Here is a 16144-nt window from a genome sequence, read left to right as displayed (position 1 = left end):
AGCTACATTATCCAGTTTGTGTAACCCACATGAATCAAACCCAGCAGGGCTTATTTACTTATAATTATTGAAACTCAATTGTTTATTTAATAAAGTATTTGTTTTATTGTTTTATTAAATCTAATTATCTATAATTGCAATGAGGCTGGTGGCAATCACCATTACTGAGGTTGCCTAACATTTCCAGTTATAACCCTCTATTTTCAATTGCTTACAACTTTTCTAAACTTAAACCATTCAGGCTAAAAATGTCCATGCTTGGTCTCTGTCTCAGGTTTATTTATTTTTATGTTTTGGCAAAAATGGTTCACTCTTTTTTTAGTGTGAGGTTAAGGGAAAGTAGATTGTTAATTTTTTTTTAAGGAAAAACTAGAGTGCCTCAGGTTTTTTCATCAGGAACCTAACATTTGTCCTAGGATCCTAGAGGTCCTTTTCCTGTATCTATGAAAATCCATTCTGATTGGGCCAGATTATAACAGCCACACTAAATCACATTTGCACATATGCACTGGAGCTTGTTGGAGGCTGGATGTCAAAATCGCCGAACACTGCATCTGCACTGAGCATGCTCTCCAGTACTCTGAATCAGCCACAGAGACTAGCCCCAAACCCCTGTTTGGGACACGACAAAATGGATTGTCTTTTAATTCTGGCATTTCCTAACTACTGAATCCTTTACTTTTCAACTTCATTTCATAGATAGATTCCAAGGCCAGAAGAGACCACTGTGATCATCATCCAGGGATCAGCAACCTTCGGCCCGCGGCCCACCAGGGTAAGCACCCTGGCAGGCTGGCAGGGCTGGCTCTAGACACCAGCATTCCAAGCATGTGCTTGGGGAGGCACTTTTGAAGGGGTGGCATTCCAGTCCTTTGGGGCAGCACTTCTGAAGAAGCGGCACTCTGGCCTTTTTTTTTTTTTTTTTGCTTCAGCGGCGGCACACTCTTGTCTTTTTTGTTTTTGCTTGGGGCAGCAAAAAATTTGGAGCCAGCCCTGCAGGCTAGGCCAGTTTGTTTACCTGCCGCATCCGCAGGTTCAGCTGATTGCGGCTCCCAGTGGCCGTGGTTCGCCACTCCAGGCCAATGGGAGCTGTGGGAAACAGTGCAGACCGAGAATGTGCTGGCCGCTGCTTCCTGCAGCCCCCATTGGCCTGGAGTGGTGAACCACAGCCAGTGGGAGCCACGATCGGCCGAACCTGTGGACTTGGCAGGTAAACAAACTGGCCCGGCCCGCCAGGGTGCTTACCTTGGTGAGCTGCGTGCCAGAGGTTGCCGATCCCTGATCTAGTCTGACCTCATGTATAACATAGACCGCAGAACTTCCCCAAGATAATTCTTAGAGCATATCTCTTAGAAAATCGTCTGATCTTTATTTAAAATTGCCACCGATATCCATCACGACCCTGGTAAACTGTTCCAATGGTTAATTACCCTCAGTATTAAGAATACATGCCTTATGTCCATTCTGACCTTAACTAACTTCAACTTCCAGCTACTTCCACCATTTTAATTAACTTCAAATGTTGTATGTAACATGTTATATACATCAGACATCATATATATATACACACGCTTGTAATACATATTTTCCAATAAACATGTCTCCAATAATCCATTGGAACTTAGTCAACTCTCTTATTAAATATTTGAATTTAAGTTGTGGGTCGGTACTTCAATACTTTTCTGTTCCAATGAAGTCAGTGGGAGTTTTGCCTGGTTGAGAGCAAAGATGAAGATTGTATTTTTACAGCAAGCCTTGACTAAGAGGTAGCTGTGCTGCTGCAGGAGCAGACCAGTCTGGTTCCCCATTTCTCTATGGGGAAATAAATCTGTTGCAGTCATTTACCTTGTGTATCTTACTTGTCTCTATGCTCCAGCTCAGTGGTGGTGACTGGTGCTTGGAGTGGGGGTAAAGACTCTGCCTACTTCCCCCCTACTTCTCACCCACTGAAGAAGGAGTAAAATGCTATCTCCCTCCACACATTCTACTCTGGGCGAAATTCTGCACCAAAAAACTACAAATTCTGGGCACAATATTTTAAAAATCTGCATTTTTATTTTTTAAAATAATACTATACAATCATGCCAATTTCAATTATTTTGGTAATTTATTTCAAATACCTATCAGCAACTATGTTTGTAACAATACAGACACAAAAAAATTCCTCCTGGAGTAGAGAATTAAGGAAACCCCTATGACAACCCAGTTCCTATTTCTCTGCCCCCTCCCTCCAGAGCCCAGCAGCGGGGCCAGATACCCACACCCCCTCTCTCCAGAGCTCAGCTGCGGGGCGCTCCTCAGCCCAGACACCTGCACACATCCTCTACCCCCGAGCCTAGCTGTGGGGCACCCCCCAGCCCAGATACTCATATCCCCTTCCCCTATCCCTCAGGGCCCAGCTGTGGGGTGCCCCCTAGTCCAGACACCCGCAGCTCCTCCCCCTGATTCCAGCTGCAGGTCTCCTGCCCAGACACTTGCACCCCATCCCCCACAGAGATCCAGAGGGAGAAACAGCCTGATTCTGGGTCCCGAGCTTGTGTGGATATTCCTGCATGCCACCTCCTTCCTTGAGGGCTTCCTTCCCAGCCCCTGGCAGTGTGCTCTGCCAGGTCTAGCAGACTCTAGTGACAGTCTGCAGCTCATTTCTGTGGAGGAAAAGGAAATTCTGCTCAAAACCCATTAATTTCTGTGCAAATTCTGCATGTGCAGTGGCACAGAAGTCCTCCACGAGTAACATTCTCTGTAGTTAACTGATGCAGGGGAGTAAGATGCAGTCTTTCACTCCCTTACTTTCCTGTGTGGGCATGTTCTGTGGGGCACAATTTAGCTCTGTAAACCATGAGCAAGTAAGTTATTGCTGCTCTAATTAGATATTATTGTATCCTACTGACACTGTTACAGGGATGCTCTGAAGCCCATTTGAACAAATTAGGGTCTGATTTTGTGAGATGTTGAGCATCCACAGCTGCTATTGACTTGTGTCATAAACAGATAGCTAAGGGTTAATGTCTCTTTCACCTGGAAAGGAGTAACTTGAAACACCTGACCAGAGGACAAGACTTTTCCAATCAGGAAACAAGACTTTTTCAAATCTGGGTGGAGGGAAGTTTTGGGTGTGAGTTCTTTGTCTTGTGTCTGACCCTCTCGGCTATGAGAGTGATTTTTCTATCTCCTGGCTTTCTAATCTTCTGTTTCCATGTTGTAAGTACAAAGATAGTAAAACAATAAGGTTTATATTGTTTTCTTTTGTATTTACATGGGTGTAGTTGCTGGAATGTGTTAAATTGTATTCTTTTTGGATAAGGCTGTTTATTCATTTTTTTCTTTTAAGCAAATGACCCTGTATTTGTCACCTTAATACAGAGAGACCATTTTTATGTCCTTTTCTTTCTTTTTATATAAAACTTTCTTTTTAAGACCTGTTGGAGTTTTCTTTAGTGGGGACTCCAGGGAATTGAGTCTGCAGCTCACCAGGGAATTGGTCGGAGAAAGAAGTCAGGGGGAAAATCTCTTTGTGTTAGATTTACTAAGCTTGACTTTGCATACCCTCTGGGTGAGGGGGGAAGAGAGATAAGCTCTCGGTACTTCTGTTTTCCAGGACTGGAAACAGGGAGGGTGGAGTCCCTCTGTTTAGATTCACGGAGCTTGCTTCTGTATATCTCTCCAGGAACCCAGGGAAGGAACACCTGGAGGGGAGGACGGGGAAGGGAAACGTTGTGGACAAATGTTGAGGACGGGGAAGGGAACTCCCCTTTGTTGTGAGACTCAAGGAATCTGAGTCTGGGGGTCCCCCAGGGAAGGTTTTTGGGAGACCACAGTGCGCCAGGCACTGTATAGATTCCTGGCTGCTGGCAGCTTTACCAGGTCCAAGCTGGTAACTAAGCTTGGAGGTTTTCATGCTAACACCCATATTTTGGATGCTAAGGTCCAGATCTGGGAAAAATGTTATGACAACTTGAGTGAGAGTTATAGGTTCTCCTGTCAGAATCAGGTCACATACAGTATATTTTCATGTTGAAAAAAAATCATTGGTACAAAATGGAATTTTTTAATAGCTATTTTCAAATCTTACTCCAGTCAGGGTTACTACAGCATATACCAATTTCTCACTAGCCATGATGTTCTCTTAATACAGTACTGCAGGCTGGAGATTTTCATGTATTGAACCATATCATATCAAATATCAATCCTCGCAGGTACTTGGATCACAGAAAATAGTCAAGTGGATCTTTACTAAACTTTCAGAAACAGTTCAGCTTTGAGGTGAAATCAAGCATGAGGAATTTCAGGTCCAAATTGTACTGTTCGATGTAAAAGATGTAAGTACCTGAATATCGGGCTTATAATTAGGGATTAATGGTTTAGGTGCTTAGTTTTCCTGTTTTTCAGATTTTTAGGCACATCCACTGTGGGAAATTTTTTAGGGATAAAAATTGTTTTTCTTGAATTATTTAAAAAACTAGTCCATTCAAAGTCCCTTTAGTCCTAGAGATGTTCTATCATTGAGTTTGAGGGATCTTTAAAGTCCATTAGTCCCCTCTATAAACAATTTTCAATATAGCACAAATGGTAAGTTTTTATAAAAATGCCAATCTCAGATTTTTAGCTGCAGTGCATTTTTATCAGTTTAAATTTAAAACCAGAAAACCTACATACTGTATTCTGAAACTGCCTCCTTACCCATAGATATAGCCCTGCTAGTACAAAAATATGGACAGTTTTTTTTCTAGGTTAAAGTGTTTATAAAAGGATTTAGACACTAATTAATCATTTTTTCTTTCAACCAGTCCAGCCCACTAAATACAAATGAACATGTTTGAAGGGCAACATTTCCCAAGACCTATCACAATCTTTATACAGTGTAAATGTTAATACATTGGTTGTCATATGCCAGTCCTCAGCAGTAATTGCTTTCAGGGTCAAAACACTATATTAAGTGCAGTATATAAATCTTCTATTCTATGAATAAAATGTGTTTTGTTAAATCCAGGCATGAAAGGACTAATGGGCTGGCTGCCATTTGTGCTGTACACATTCCCAAATGCTTGACTCAGGACTTCATAATGAACAAGCCTTTCCACAGAAATTTGAAACCTGTTGAAGCGTTTGCATTTCTTCAAGTAAAAGATGATCCAGTTTAGTCCAACTTCATTGATCTGTCTAAATATCATTTTTTTCACTGGGGCTGAGACTGTGCTAGGCAATGTCAGACCCTGTTCTACTAAGGTAAGGTTTTCAGTTACATTGATTTCATAAGATAATTAATGCAACTGAATAGAGGTTCTGAACAGTGAGTGATGCTTTTAAAATGTAGATTGTTTTACCTAGATGGACTATGATGTATAGAAAAGTTTCCTCTGAGAAAGAAAAAAACTCTGTTAAAATTGCAGCAAGAAAATTAGTTCGTTAACAGCGGAACACAGAAGCTTTCTTCTTAACAAGTGTTGTTTGAGTTTTGAATCTTTTAATTTATATGTTCCAGAGTAACTCCATTTCTTCGGTAGAATTACACAGATATTTATAGCCATATAATTGAGATCAGAATCTGACCCTTTGTCTTTTAATAATTGTTTGCTTTTGTTTTTATATAAATACTGGTTAAAAATAATAGATTGACCCTGTGCAATTGAACATGGATGTTGGTTAATACCAATAGCCTGGTTGGTAGCCAGGATGAAACCCTGCTCCGAAACTCTGTTTCAAGTGGTCTGGTTTTAACTGTTACATAAAATTTCTTGCTTGGTTTGTGATTAGTTTCAACTGAGAGTGGAGTCTGCAGTCCAAGAAAGATACAAATTTATCTGCAGAGGAGACACAAGATACTCCTAGTAATTCAAGAGATTTTCTAAACCCTGTTGGTTCACAATCTTTTGTAATTTTTGCTTTCACTTTTAAAAATAAAAAACAGGTGCCAATGAAAAACTTATTCAGTATTATGCCACTGTTGTCCTAGTGCCAGAGGGAGGAATCTGGAGCAGGAGGGGAGGACCAAAAATGCTTTAGAAATATTCAGGAATAAATTTGGTTTTCCTTTTAAAATCATAATACTATAAGAATCATGCTTCAATTTGCACAACACAATAGACAATCACTATACAGTGTTGTAACAAAACAATGACATTTTAAAAACATCAGTCTTTAGTGGGAAAAAAAGGAATCTGGAGAAAATGTTTGGAAAGTCAATTGCATTTTTTCCTTTCAGCAAGGGAGAAACTAGTTTTGAGTTTTTACCTATATTGTTACAAGTAACACCCCTGGTTATCACAGCCCAAAGGGATCAGAGAAAACATTTTCAATTTGTTTACTTTGACAGAACTTTGTGAATAATAATTTTCCCCTGTTGATGGTGTGGGTTTCACACAGCAACAGGGGAGTGAAAAACATTTTAAAAGTGTGAACATGTTAATGTATAACCCTATGGGGGCAGTGCCTTGAAACTGTTTTTGACCCCCTTTGTTTAGAATTGGCTAGATTTCGAGTTGATAGTGTCCATTTAAACTTTCTCCTCAGGGAAATTAAAGATATCTTGCTGATGTGGTATTTGATTGTAAATATGAGCTGTCTATGTGGTTAGAGTTTATTGACTTCTTAGCTGGGTAGAGTTATGCATGTATCTATATGTCAGTATTTGCCAGGTTGGGGTCTACCTGATGAATTTGTACTATGTACTAGGCAGAATGAGACTATAATTGTGAGTAAAAAGGGATAAACCTGAAGACCTGCTTCTTCACCACAACATAAATAATTTTGTTTAGTTGTGAGGCTTGACTGCTAACAAGGACTATTGGATGTGATAGTTGCTATATTGTGAGCGGTCCCATTCACTCTAATGGGATTGCTCATGGCAGCAAGCTCTAAGCCTAGCAGTGAGTATTTGCGAGTTCAGGCCTTAGGTTTACAATGCCAGGAGGTGGAAGTAGCTCACCAGCCAGTTCTTAGGAGTCTTTTAAGATTGTTTTTAAATGGCTAACTTACTTCTGGATCAATCTTCTTGGGGGATTTCTGATCAGGAAACCCTCAACAGTACCTGGGCTCAAACCTCTATGGTCTTTTCTTTGAGTTACTAGCTGGCAATTATTGTCTTTAATTTTTTAAGACAAGGATAAAAAGGCAAATTCAAAACATAATCTGTCTTCCATTATTTGGTATAACAGGGTACACTCAAGGGCAGTGCTGTGGAAACACCACCCAAGACTGCAGAGAACAATACACCAACAGCTATTTCAAAACAAAAGGAACAATGCCTTGTGCCATGTGATATTCAAGCTAAAATGTTACGAGGAGAAAAACATTACATGTGCCGTATGTATTCATTAAGAAAAGCCTTTGGGTCAGCAACAAACTCACCTATGCTCTATGCACCTATAGCAAACTATATTTACTTTGATTCTTCCCAGGCACATGGGCCAGCACTACACCTAGCTACTCAGTTTGGGCACCCTGCAGAGGATTTACTGATGGGCATAAAAGGGCTGAGACAGTGGTTATCCTTTGTGCAGATACCTAGGTGGAAGAGGACTCCTTGTGCTCTCTCCCCTGCCTTGTCAAACCCCTCAAAGCCTGCTACAATCTGCCACAGAATATTCTAACAAGTTGCTTATCTTTTCTGTGTCTCTTTTAACATGCATTATTAATCTTCTGTCTGTCTTACATTTAGGTCTATTGGCATGTGAGCAAAGCCCAGAAGCATGAGTGTTGGTAGATGAGCAAAAGATTTGAAGCTGTGGTGACAGAAAACCTTAGATATCTATCTGTCTTTTATTTGCATTTGTATTTCTAAGGTATCATTCACATTGGTACCTACGAATGCTGTAAGAGGCTGAGATTCATCCTTGTGCAGAGAGCCTTTCTGAGGGGACAGATCTTCTGCAGAATCAGCACAGCTCCACTGAAGTCAATGGGGCTATGCCAATTCATGTCTCTTAAGGGCCTAGTCCAAAGTCTATGCACCACTTAGTCTCACTTAAGCCCTCTAATATAAGACATCTTTGGTGTTCACTTAAACTTCATAAAATAAGCATGAAGTTTATGCAGCTTAAAATGGTTCTACAGTTTTAATATGATAGTAGGTGACAATCTCTTTTTTAGGAAATTTGCAGAACTCTCTTGTTGAATATGCAAGAAGTACAAAAAAACTGGTAAGAAATATGATGGATGATCAACAGTCTTCTTTGGATTATCTTTCTAATCAGGTATTAATTTTTATTTATAATATTAAATTTATTTTCCCTTAGGACACACATTTATAGTTATTGTGTTACTGTGGTAAATCTAAGTATTTATGGCATGTAAAACGCTGCCATTCTTCTTTGATAGTGTATAACAACCATTGTGCACTCACTTTGCACAGATATAAGGCTCCAGCCCAAGTCCCATTGAAGTCCTTTGAAAATTTTCTCTTGACTTAAGTGGCAGTTGAATCAAGTCCTAAATGATTGCTCAAATACAAGGCAGTGGAAAATCAGGCACTCAGCATGGCCTATGGATATGTAAAGTGTGCATCACCATGCATCATAGAAATTAACTACAGAACATCTATATAAGGGAAGAAGCAAGTCATAAGACTTCAAATCTCAGTGCTCCAGTCTAAGTGTATTTAAACTCTTGTTTACTTCTGAATTTACAGGTGAGTGAACTTATGAACAGGGTCCTTCTTTTGAATGCAGAAGTTTTGAGAAAACATTTGGATCCACTTCCTTACAAAGCAGTTCAGTCTCATGGTAAGTATTTTTCTTATCTAACCTTTATATCTTTTCTCTTTTATCTTTAAGTGTCCTGGTAAGGAAATGAGAAAAGCAAAGTCAAGAAGATATGAGATTTACAGGGCTGGTGCAACCCATTAGTTGACCTAGGTGGTCTCTTAGGGTGCTAATATTTGAGGGGCAGCGGCTGCCCTGATGGTCATCGGTATTTTGGGGGTGGGACCTTCCACCGCCTCTGTCGGGGGTGCCATTTTGTGGGGGGGACCTTCCGCCGCCTAGGGCGCCAAAAAACTGGCAACGCTCCTAGGGATTTATAATAGCTACTCAGAAGTGATTTGTACTGCATAAGCTTTGGAAAACTTATGAACTGTTTTAAAATCTTAATTTTGCAAAAGTACTTTGGATTCTTTTTAAAGAAAATTTATGACAGATGGATATTTGTGGAAAATATCAGATTAGCTGTCACACAGGTGCTGAGTCCCTTCTGAATTGAGGATGCAGGGTTGTTCAGCACCTTGCAAAATCCTGCTTCCTTATTCACACTGGGTGAATTTCATGCCTGTGCATCTGATAAAACACAAGACCTGTGTTACACTTTAAGCCCTCCTTGTTCTGATGCTTCCAAGGAGAGGAATTTCACCTCTAAGCAGTCCCATTGGGTTCTATGAGGCCACTCACTTGAGTAAGTCAAGCAGGATTTGTCCTAATACTTTTAAGCAAAATATTTTTGATATATGGTATGATTTAAAGGATTTTTAAACTGTAAATCTAAATCTTTACAAGAGAGTGTCAGCAATTGCTTTACATAAAGGGATTTATCTTGCAGCCATTACTCAGGCAAAGCTTCCATTGACTCAATATGATCTTTGCCTGAGTAAGGTTTGCAGGATCAGATCCATGGTGTGTAATCTTCTATGCAGTGCTAGTTATGGTTAGAAAGATCAACCGCACCTAATGCTTTTTTTATGTGTGGAAAGTTCCTTTTTCTCTATTCTCTGCCTATTTCTGACCTTACCACATTCCAGAGAATTCACATTTTCAAAATAAATCTCTGATTAAAGATAATTTTATAATTTACTTGACAACGAAATTTAATTTGAGATCATTCATACATTTACATCTAAGTGCTTTCCTTTTGTTGCAATCTGTATTTGTTGTTGCAATGTTTAACCTAAATTATATTGAATAATTTTGTTCTCTAGGACTGGATTGCACTGATATTAAAGACACTATAGGTTCAGTTGCAAAAACCCCCAGCGGTCTGTACATAATCCATCCAGAAGGATCAAATTACCCTTATGAGGTAATAAAATTATCTCACATAGTGGACAGACTTTACTTGAAAATATGTTTAATAATTTTAAAGTATTTTCCTTGGATATTTCTCATTGTGTGAATAAGGGTTTATATTAAGAGCCATTTAAGTGGCTCTGCCGTAATTACAATTTTGAAATCTTTCCCAGTTCTTGCAAAGAAATATAATCTCAGATACAGAGCCATATTCTCTCATTTCAGATACAGTGAAACCACCTGGAAGAAAACTTACTATCTCAGGTACTTTAAATGGCCCCATCAGGATAATAGCCAAGTGCTTTATAACACCCCTTGTATGCAATGTTGTTGTAGCTGTGCCAGTCCCAGGATATTAGAGAGACAAGGTGGATGAGGTAATATCTTTTAATGAACCAACTTCTGTTGGTGAGAAAGAGACAAACTTTTGAGTTGACACAGCACTCTATTACCAACAGATGTTCGTCCAATAAAAGTTATTTCCTCACCCACTTTGTCACCCCCATAATGCACCTTTCGGTGGGGGAAGTGCAATTCTCCCTATTTTACAGGGGGGGAACTGAGGCACAGAGATGCTAAGTGACTTGCCTAAGGTTTCTCAGAAATCTATGGTAGAGCAGAACCTGATCTTGAACATTCTAGAAAAGTGCCACTAACCAATGAATCATCCTTCTCTATAAAAACTCCACATCATTCAGTGAGTGGAAAAGCCATTGCTTTTTTGCTCTCCTCTCATGAATGTGACTAAAAGGGCCATGGTAGGGTTATGGAGCATGACTAGACGATGGCACACACCTGCACAAAGACTAAGGAACTAAAAGAAATTCTGTCCCCACACCCAGAAATGTCTGGGTATTTTCTTGTAATCCTTATTCCCTCTATTAGTTTCTCAAAACTGACAGAGATACTCTCTTGCAACATGGACACTGGGTTCCTCACTGTGACTGCATAATCTTTCCTTATCTAAGGGCAGGGTACAGGAGTAGAGAAAGCTTAATGCAGCATTAACTCTATGTGGCCTTTTGCAAGAAAATATAGGGCCTCTTTCCTTGGGAGCATATAGGCTGCGATTTCCTAGCTGCACTGTCCTTTCCCCCCAGCAATTTGAATTTTAAAACCCTCATCAGTACCTTGAAGCCTATGTATAGTTGGATATGCCATGCAAACAGCTGTCCCTTCCACCCAATTCACATGTTTCCACACTTTTGCTCTCCTCCGTGTCAGCAGGGGAGGTAGTGGGTGAGGAGGATAATGATCTTAGTTCTGATTCTGACCTCAAAGTCTGGGTAAAATTGGAACTATTCATGCCTTCTCCAAAATCAGGTGTTTACTATAGGAGATCTAACTATTACCTTTCAGTGAGAAAAGAGATTGCTCAGTCCATTTGCTGTAACTTTTGGCTTCAAGTGGCTAAATTATGACCTTTTCAGAGCACAGTGCAAACATTTCTGAAATGAAAAAGTTCTTTTCACTTCAAAAGCATTTTTGACACTTTTCTACATTTTGTGCTTATGCCAATATCTGAAGACGTGGGAGACATCAAGTAAGTGAGGAGATTCCTTAAAATACTGACAGAGTAGAAGACAAAGGGAAAAATAGTCATAAATTAATTATAACCATGAAGGAACAATAAATAATGAGAACAAAACCTCCACTTACAGAAAGGTATCTCATTTCGTGTCTAATAGATGTCACACAGATCTGAATGCAGATCATGCTGACAGGATCTGCCTGAGAATATCCAAAAGTATGTGTGTGTGTGTTTTATTAAAGAATAATATTAAAGGGAAAATATTTTAATGTAAAACCACCGATGTGATAAGGCATAAAAAGAGCAAAAGACAAACACACGTGTTTGTAATTAAAGCTTAAAACATAGTAGAACAAAAGTCTCAAGAAATTAAGACATAGACTCATAGACTCTAGGACTGGAAGGGACCTCGAGAGGTCATCGAGTCCAGTCCCCTGCCCTCATGGCAGGACAAAATACTGTCTAGACCATCCCTAACAGACATTTATCTAACCTACTCTTAAATATCTCCAGAGATGGAGATTCCACAACCTCCCTAGGCAATTTATTCCAGTGTTTAACTACCCTGACAGTTAGGAACTTTTTCCTAATGTCCAACCTAAATCTCCCTTGCTGCAGTTTAAGCCCATTGCTTCTTGTTCTATCATTGGAGGCTAAGGTGAACAAGTTTTCTCCCTCCTCCTGATGACACCCTTTTAGATACCTGAAAACTGCTATCAGGTCCCCTCTCAGTCTTCTCTTTTCCAAACTAAACAAACCCAATTCCTTCAGCCTTCCTTCATAGGTCATGTTCTCAAGACCTTTAATCATTCTTGTTGCTCTTCTCTGGACCCTCTCCAATTTCTCCACATCTTTCTTGAAATGCGGTGCCCAGAACTGGACACAATACTCCAGTTGAGGCCTAACCAGCGCAGAGTAAAGCGGAAGAATGACTTCTCGTGTCTTGTTTACAACACACCTGTTAATGCATCCCAGAATCATGTTTGCTTTTTTTGCAACAGTATCACACTGTTGATTCATATTAAGCTTGTGGTCTACTATGACCCCTAGATCTCTTTCTGCCATACTCCTTCCTAGACAATCTCTTCCCATTCTGTATGTGTGAAACTGATTGTTCCTTCCTAGGTGGAGCACTTTGCATTTATCTTTATTGAACTTCATCCTGTTTACCTCAGACCATTTCTCCAATTTGTCCAGATCATTTTGAATTTTGACCCTGTCCTCGAAAGCAGTTGCAATCCCTCCCAGTTTGGTATCGTCCGCAAACTTAATAAGCGTACTTTCTATGCCAACATCTAAATCGTTGATGAAGATATTGAACAGAACCGGTCCCAAAACAGACCCCTGCGGAACCCCACTTGTTATACCTTTCCAGCAGGATTGAGAGCCATTAACAACTACTCTCTGAGTACGGTTATCCAGCCAGTTATGCACCCACCTTATAGTAGCCCCATCTAAATTGTACTTTCCTAGTTTATCTATAAGAATATCATGCGAGACTGTATCAAATGCCTTACTAAAGTCTAGGTATATCACATCCACCGCTTCTCCCTTATCCACAAGGCTCGTTATCCTATCAAAGAACGCTATCAGATTAGTTTGACACGATTTGTTCTTTACAAATCCATGCTGGCTATTCCCTATCACCTTACCACCTTCCAAGTGTTTGCAGATGATTTCTTTGATTACCTGCTCCATTATCTTCCCTGGCACAGAAGTTAAACTAACTGGTCTGTAGTTTCCTGGGTTGTTTTTATTTCCCTTTTTATAGATGGGCACTATATTTGCCCCCTTCCAGTCTTCTGGAATCTCCCCCGTCTCCCATGATTTCCCAAAGATAATAGCTAGAGGCTCAGATACCTCTTCTATTAACTCCTTGAGTATTCTAGGATGCATTTCATCAGGCCCTGGTGACTTGCAGGCATCTAACTTTTCTAAGTGATTTTTTACTTGCTCTTTTTTATTTTCTCTTCTAAACCTACCCTCTTCCCGTAAGCATTCACTATACTAGACATTCCTTCAGACTTCTCAGTGAAGACTGAAACAAAGAAGTCATTAAGCATCTCTGCCATTTCCAAGTCTCCCGTTACTGTTTCCCCCTCCTCATTAAGCAGTGGGCCTACCCTGTCCTTAGTCTTCCTCTTGCTTCTAATGTATTGATAAAAAGTCTTCTTGTTTCCCTTTATTCCCATAGCTAGTTTGAGCTCATTTTGTGCCTTTGCCTTTCTAATCTTGCCTCTGCATTCCTGTGTTATTTGCCTATATTCATCCTTCGTGATCTAACCTAGTTTCCATTTTTTATATGACGCCTTTTTATTTTGTAGGTCACGCAGGATCTCAGGGGTAAGCCAAGGTGGTCTTTTGCCACATTTTCTATCTTTCCTAACCATTGGAATAACTTGCTTTTGGGCCCTTAATAGCGTCCCTTTGAAAAACTGCCAACTTTCCTCAGTTGTTTTGAGTTAACATGTAGACAAAATAACTCATAATTCATTTCTAAGGCACTCATAGTCAAGAGCTGTGGAAGGCTTGTAAAACATAACTAAATGAAAAAATTACAAAAAAGACAGTATGTCCCAGTAAAAAAAAACAAACAGCCAAAGCCAGCATAAAAGTATTAATTTAAGTAACCAACTGTCCAACGAAGTAAACAAAAAGCCCCTCAAACAAAAAGGAGCTAAAATAAAAACAAAATAACTTTAGCCTTGTCACAGTTTTTGGGGTGACTGAACTTAGTTTCCCTCCTGTGGTCTGCTCTAGAAATGCCATTAAGCTCTCAGGCCATCACCTCTCTATGGGTAGAGAATTGTATCCTTCTCTCTTCAGACTGGGGTTTTTAAGCTGCCATTGTAGCTCATTGTGATTCTCCCAGCAAGCAGGTCTGACTTGCTCTAGCCCCTGCATTGTTCTTTCTTTTCACAGGTTAGGGCCAGCTCAAAGCATCCAGAAAGTTGACTTACTCAGCTGCGTAAGGATTCAGGAATCCCCAGGTTGTAGAGATTCAGCATAATAAGCTTTATGCTAGCCCCCTCCTGGCTCTGGGTATAAGGGACATTTCCAGAGGAAAGAGGGCCTGGAAAGAGTGCTGCAGTGTTCCTGCAATCCCTGGTTGCAGGAAAAGCCACTTGGGGACATAAGCAACTGGATGCAGCAGAGTGCAGCCCTGAGGCTGCTGTAACTTGAGCTTAAGTCCGAACTGGCTCCTATCCAGACACAGGCTCTGGGAGTGGCAAAGGTGACCAACGTTACAACTCCTCTCCTTTGCTTTGCTGTATGCTGCTGTGGCACAGCTAAGGATCTGGCTCATAAACTTTCTGCTGCTTTCGCTCAGCAGAACATGGAGACAATTTACTAAACTCGCTCCAGGATTCCTTCCTTTACTTATATTATTATCAATTACTGAGCAACAACAGTGTACTCAGTACTTACCTTTGTTGTCACGAGTACTCCCACTGACTTACAGCTCTAAGGAGTTCAGCTCCATTAGTGTTAGTAACATTTGGAGCCTAGAGATAAATAGGTCACTGTCTGCAACCACCATTTTAAGCCCTGCGATGATTAAGACCCCCTTTGAACAAGTTTAGGTGACGTGGTGTCTAAAATGGTGCACACTGTTCATCACAAGGGCTTCTAATGTTGATAACACCTGTGCAGCTGAACTAGCATTAGCTATGGTGGGAAATATTTGAAAAATGTCTTTAGTGTACACAAGCCCTGGCAGTGGGTGAGTATGCCAATATTTGAGTCAGGTTATATTGGGGTTCAAAAGGTTTTGAACGTCAGGAGAAAGTGAAGCACATGATATGGGGAATGTGATCTTGCATGCATTGATTCTATCTCTAACACACCCTACAGCATACATTTGATAAGGTACAAATCCAGCAAAGAACTTTAAGCATGTGAGTAGTCCCACTGCATTCAATGGGACTACATGCTTGCCTATGTTAAGCATGTACTTAAGTGCTTGATTGGATCAGGATCTATTTCATGCAGAGTTTTCCATACTCTGCATGAATTAGTGATATGGTGGGAAATATTTTTGAATTAGTGATATGTCTGAAAAGAAGCTCTTTCTTTATTTCCTATACCTAGTGAGTCCTTCACTTAGGAGTCTGTGTTTCCCATGCATAACAAACAATATTGGAAAGGAAAAAAAAATCTCAGATAAGAAGTTGTTTGGAAAACTAAATTAAGAGGAACAGTAGGAAGCGAAGGAGGAAAATGCACAAAATGGTGAAGTAGAAATGTAATACTGTATATTCTTGTACATATATGTAATTTTGAACATTATTAATACATACCCACTGCAAATGTTTCCAAGTCAAACGGAGACAAATATAAACATAGTATAATGTTTATTGGTGTGTGTGTGTCTGTGTCTACACACATACTTCCCCCAACACATCTGATAATATATTTATTCATACATATATGTAAGGTGGTTCTACTAGTTCAGTAATTCTCCAATCAATTAACAGGCAATATAGAAATATCTTGTAACATTATTGGTTCCAGTCATTTATCTTAGAATACTTTTGCTGATACATTTTAAAGGGATGTTATTTTGGAAAATGTCCTGGTTTTTAAAAGTTATTTTCCATGTTGCAGCTGCATCAGTAAG

At 39.9% G+C, this 16144-nt stretch overlaps 1 protein-coding gene across 2 annotated transcripts in view; it reads left to right on the top strand.

Moving 5' to 3' along the window:
• The window catches only part of ANGPTL5 (angiopoietin like 5), a 39009-nt gene that overhangs the window by 12531 nt on the left and 10334 nt on the right, over positions 1-16144 (top strand). The window contains exons 2-7 of one of the 2 annotated variants that reach the window (XM_030560235.1): positions 4197-4319; positions 4991-5226; positions 7155-7302; positions 8089-8192; positions 8627-8720; positions 9905-10005. In XM_030560235.1, coding sequence (XP_030416095.1) covers positions 5128-5226; positions 7155-7302; positions 8089-8192; positions 8627-8720; positions 9905-10005 — 546 coding nt within the window. In that variant the 5' untranslated portion in view covers positions 4197-4319; positions 4991-5127. The remainder of the gene's footprint in view (positions 1-4196; positions 4320-4990; positions 5227-7154; positions 7303-8088; positions 8193-8626; positions 8721-9904; positions 10006-16144) is intronic. The other variant, XM_030560246.1, reaches the window with a different exon arrangement.

Source organism: Gopherus evgoodei, chromosome 1, assembly GCF_007399415.2.
Source record: "Gopherus evgoodei ecotype Sinaloan lineage chromosome 1, rGopEvg1_v1.p, whole genome shotgun sequence".
NCBI lineage: Eukaryota > Metazoa > Chordata > Testudines > Testudinidae > Gopherus > Gopherus evgoodei.
The sequence above is the reverse complement of the archived record's forward strand: the minus strand, read 5'-3'. Positions and strand labels throughout refer to the sequence as shown.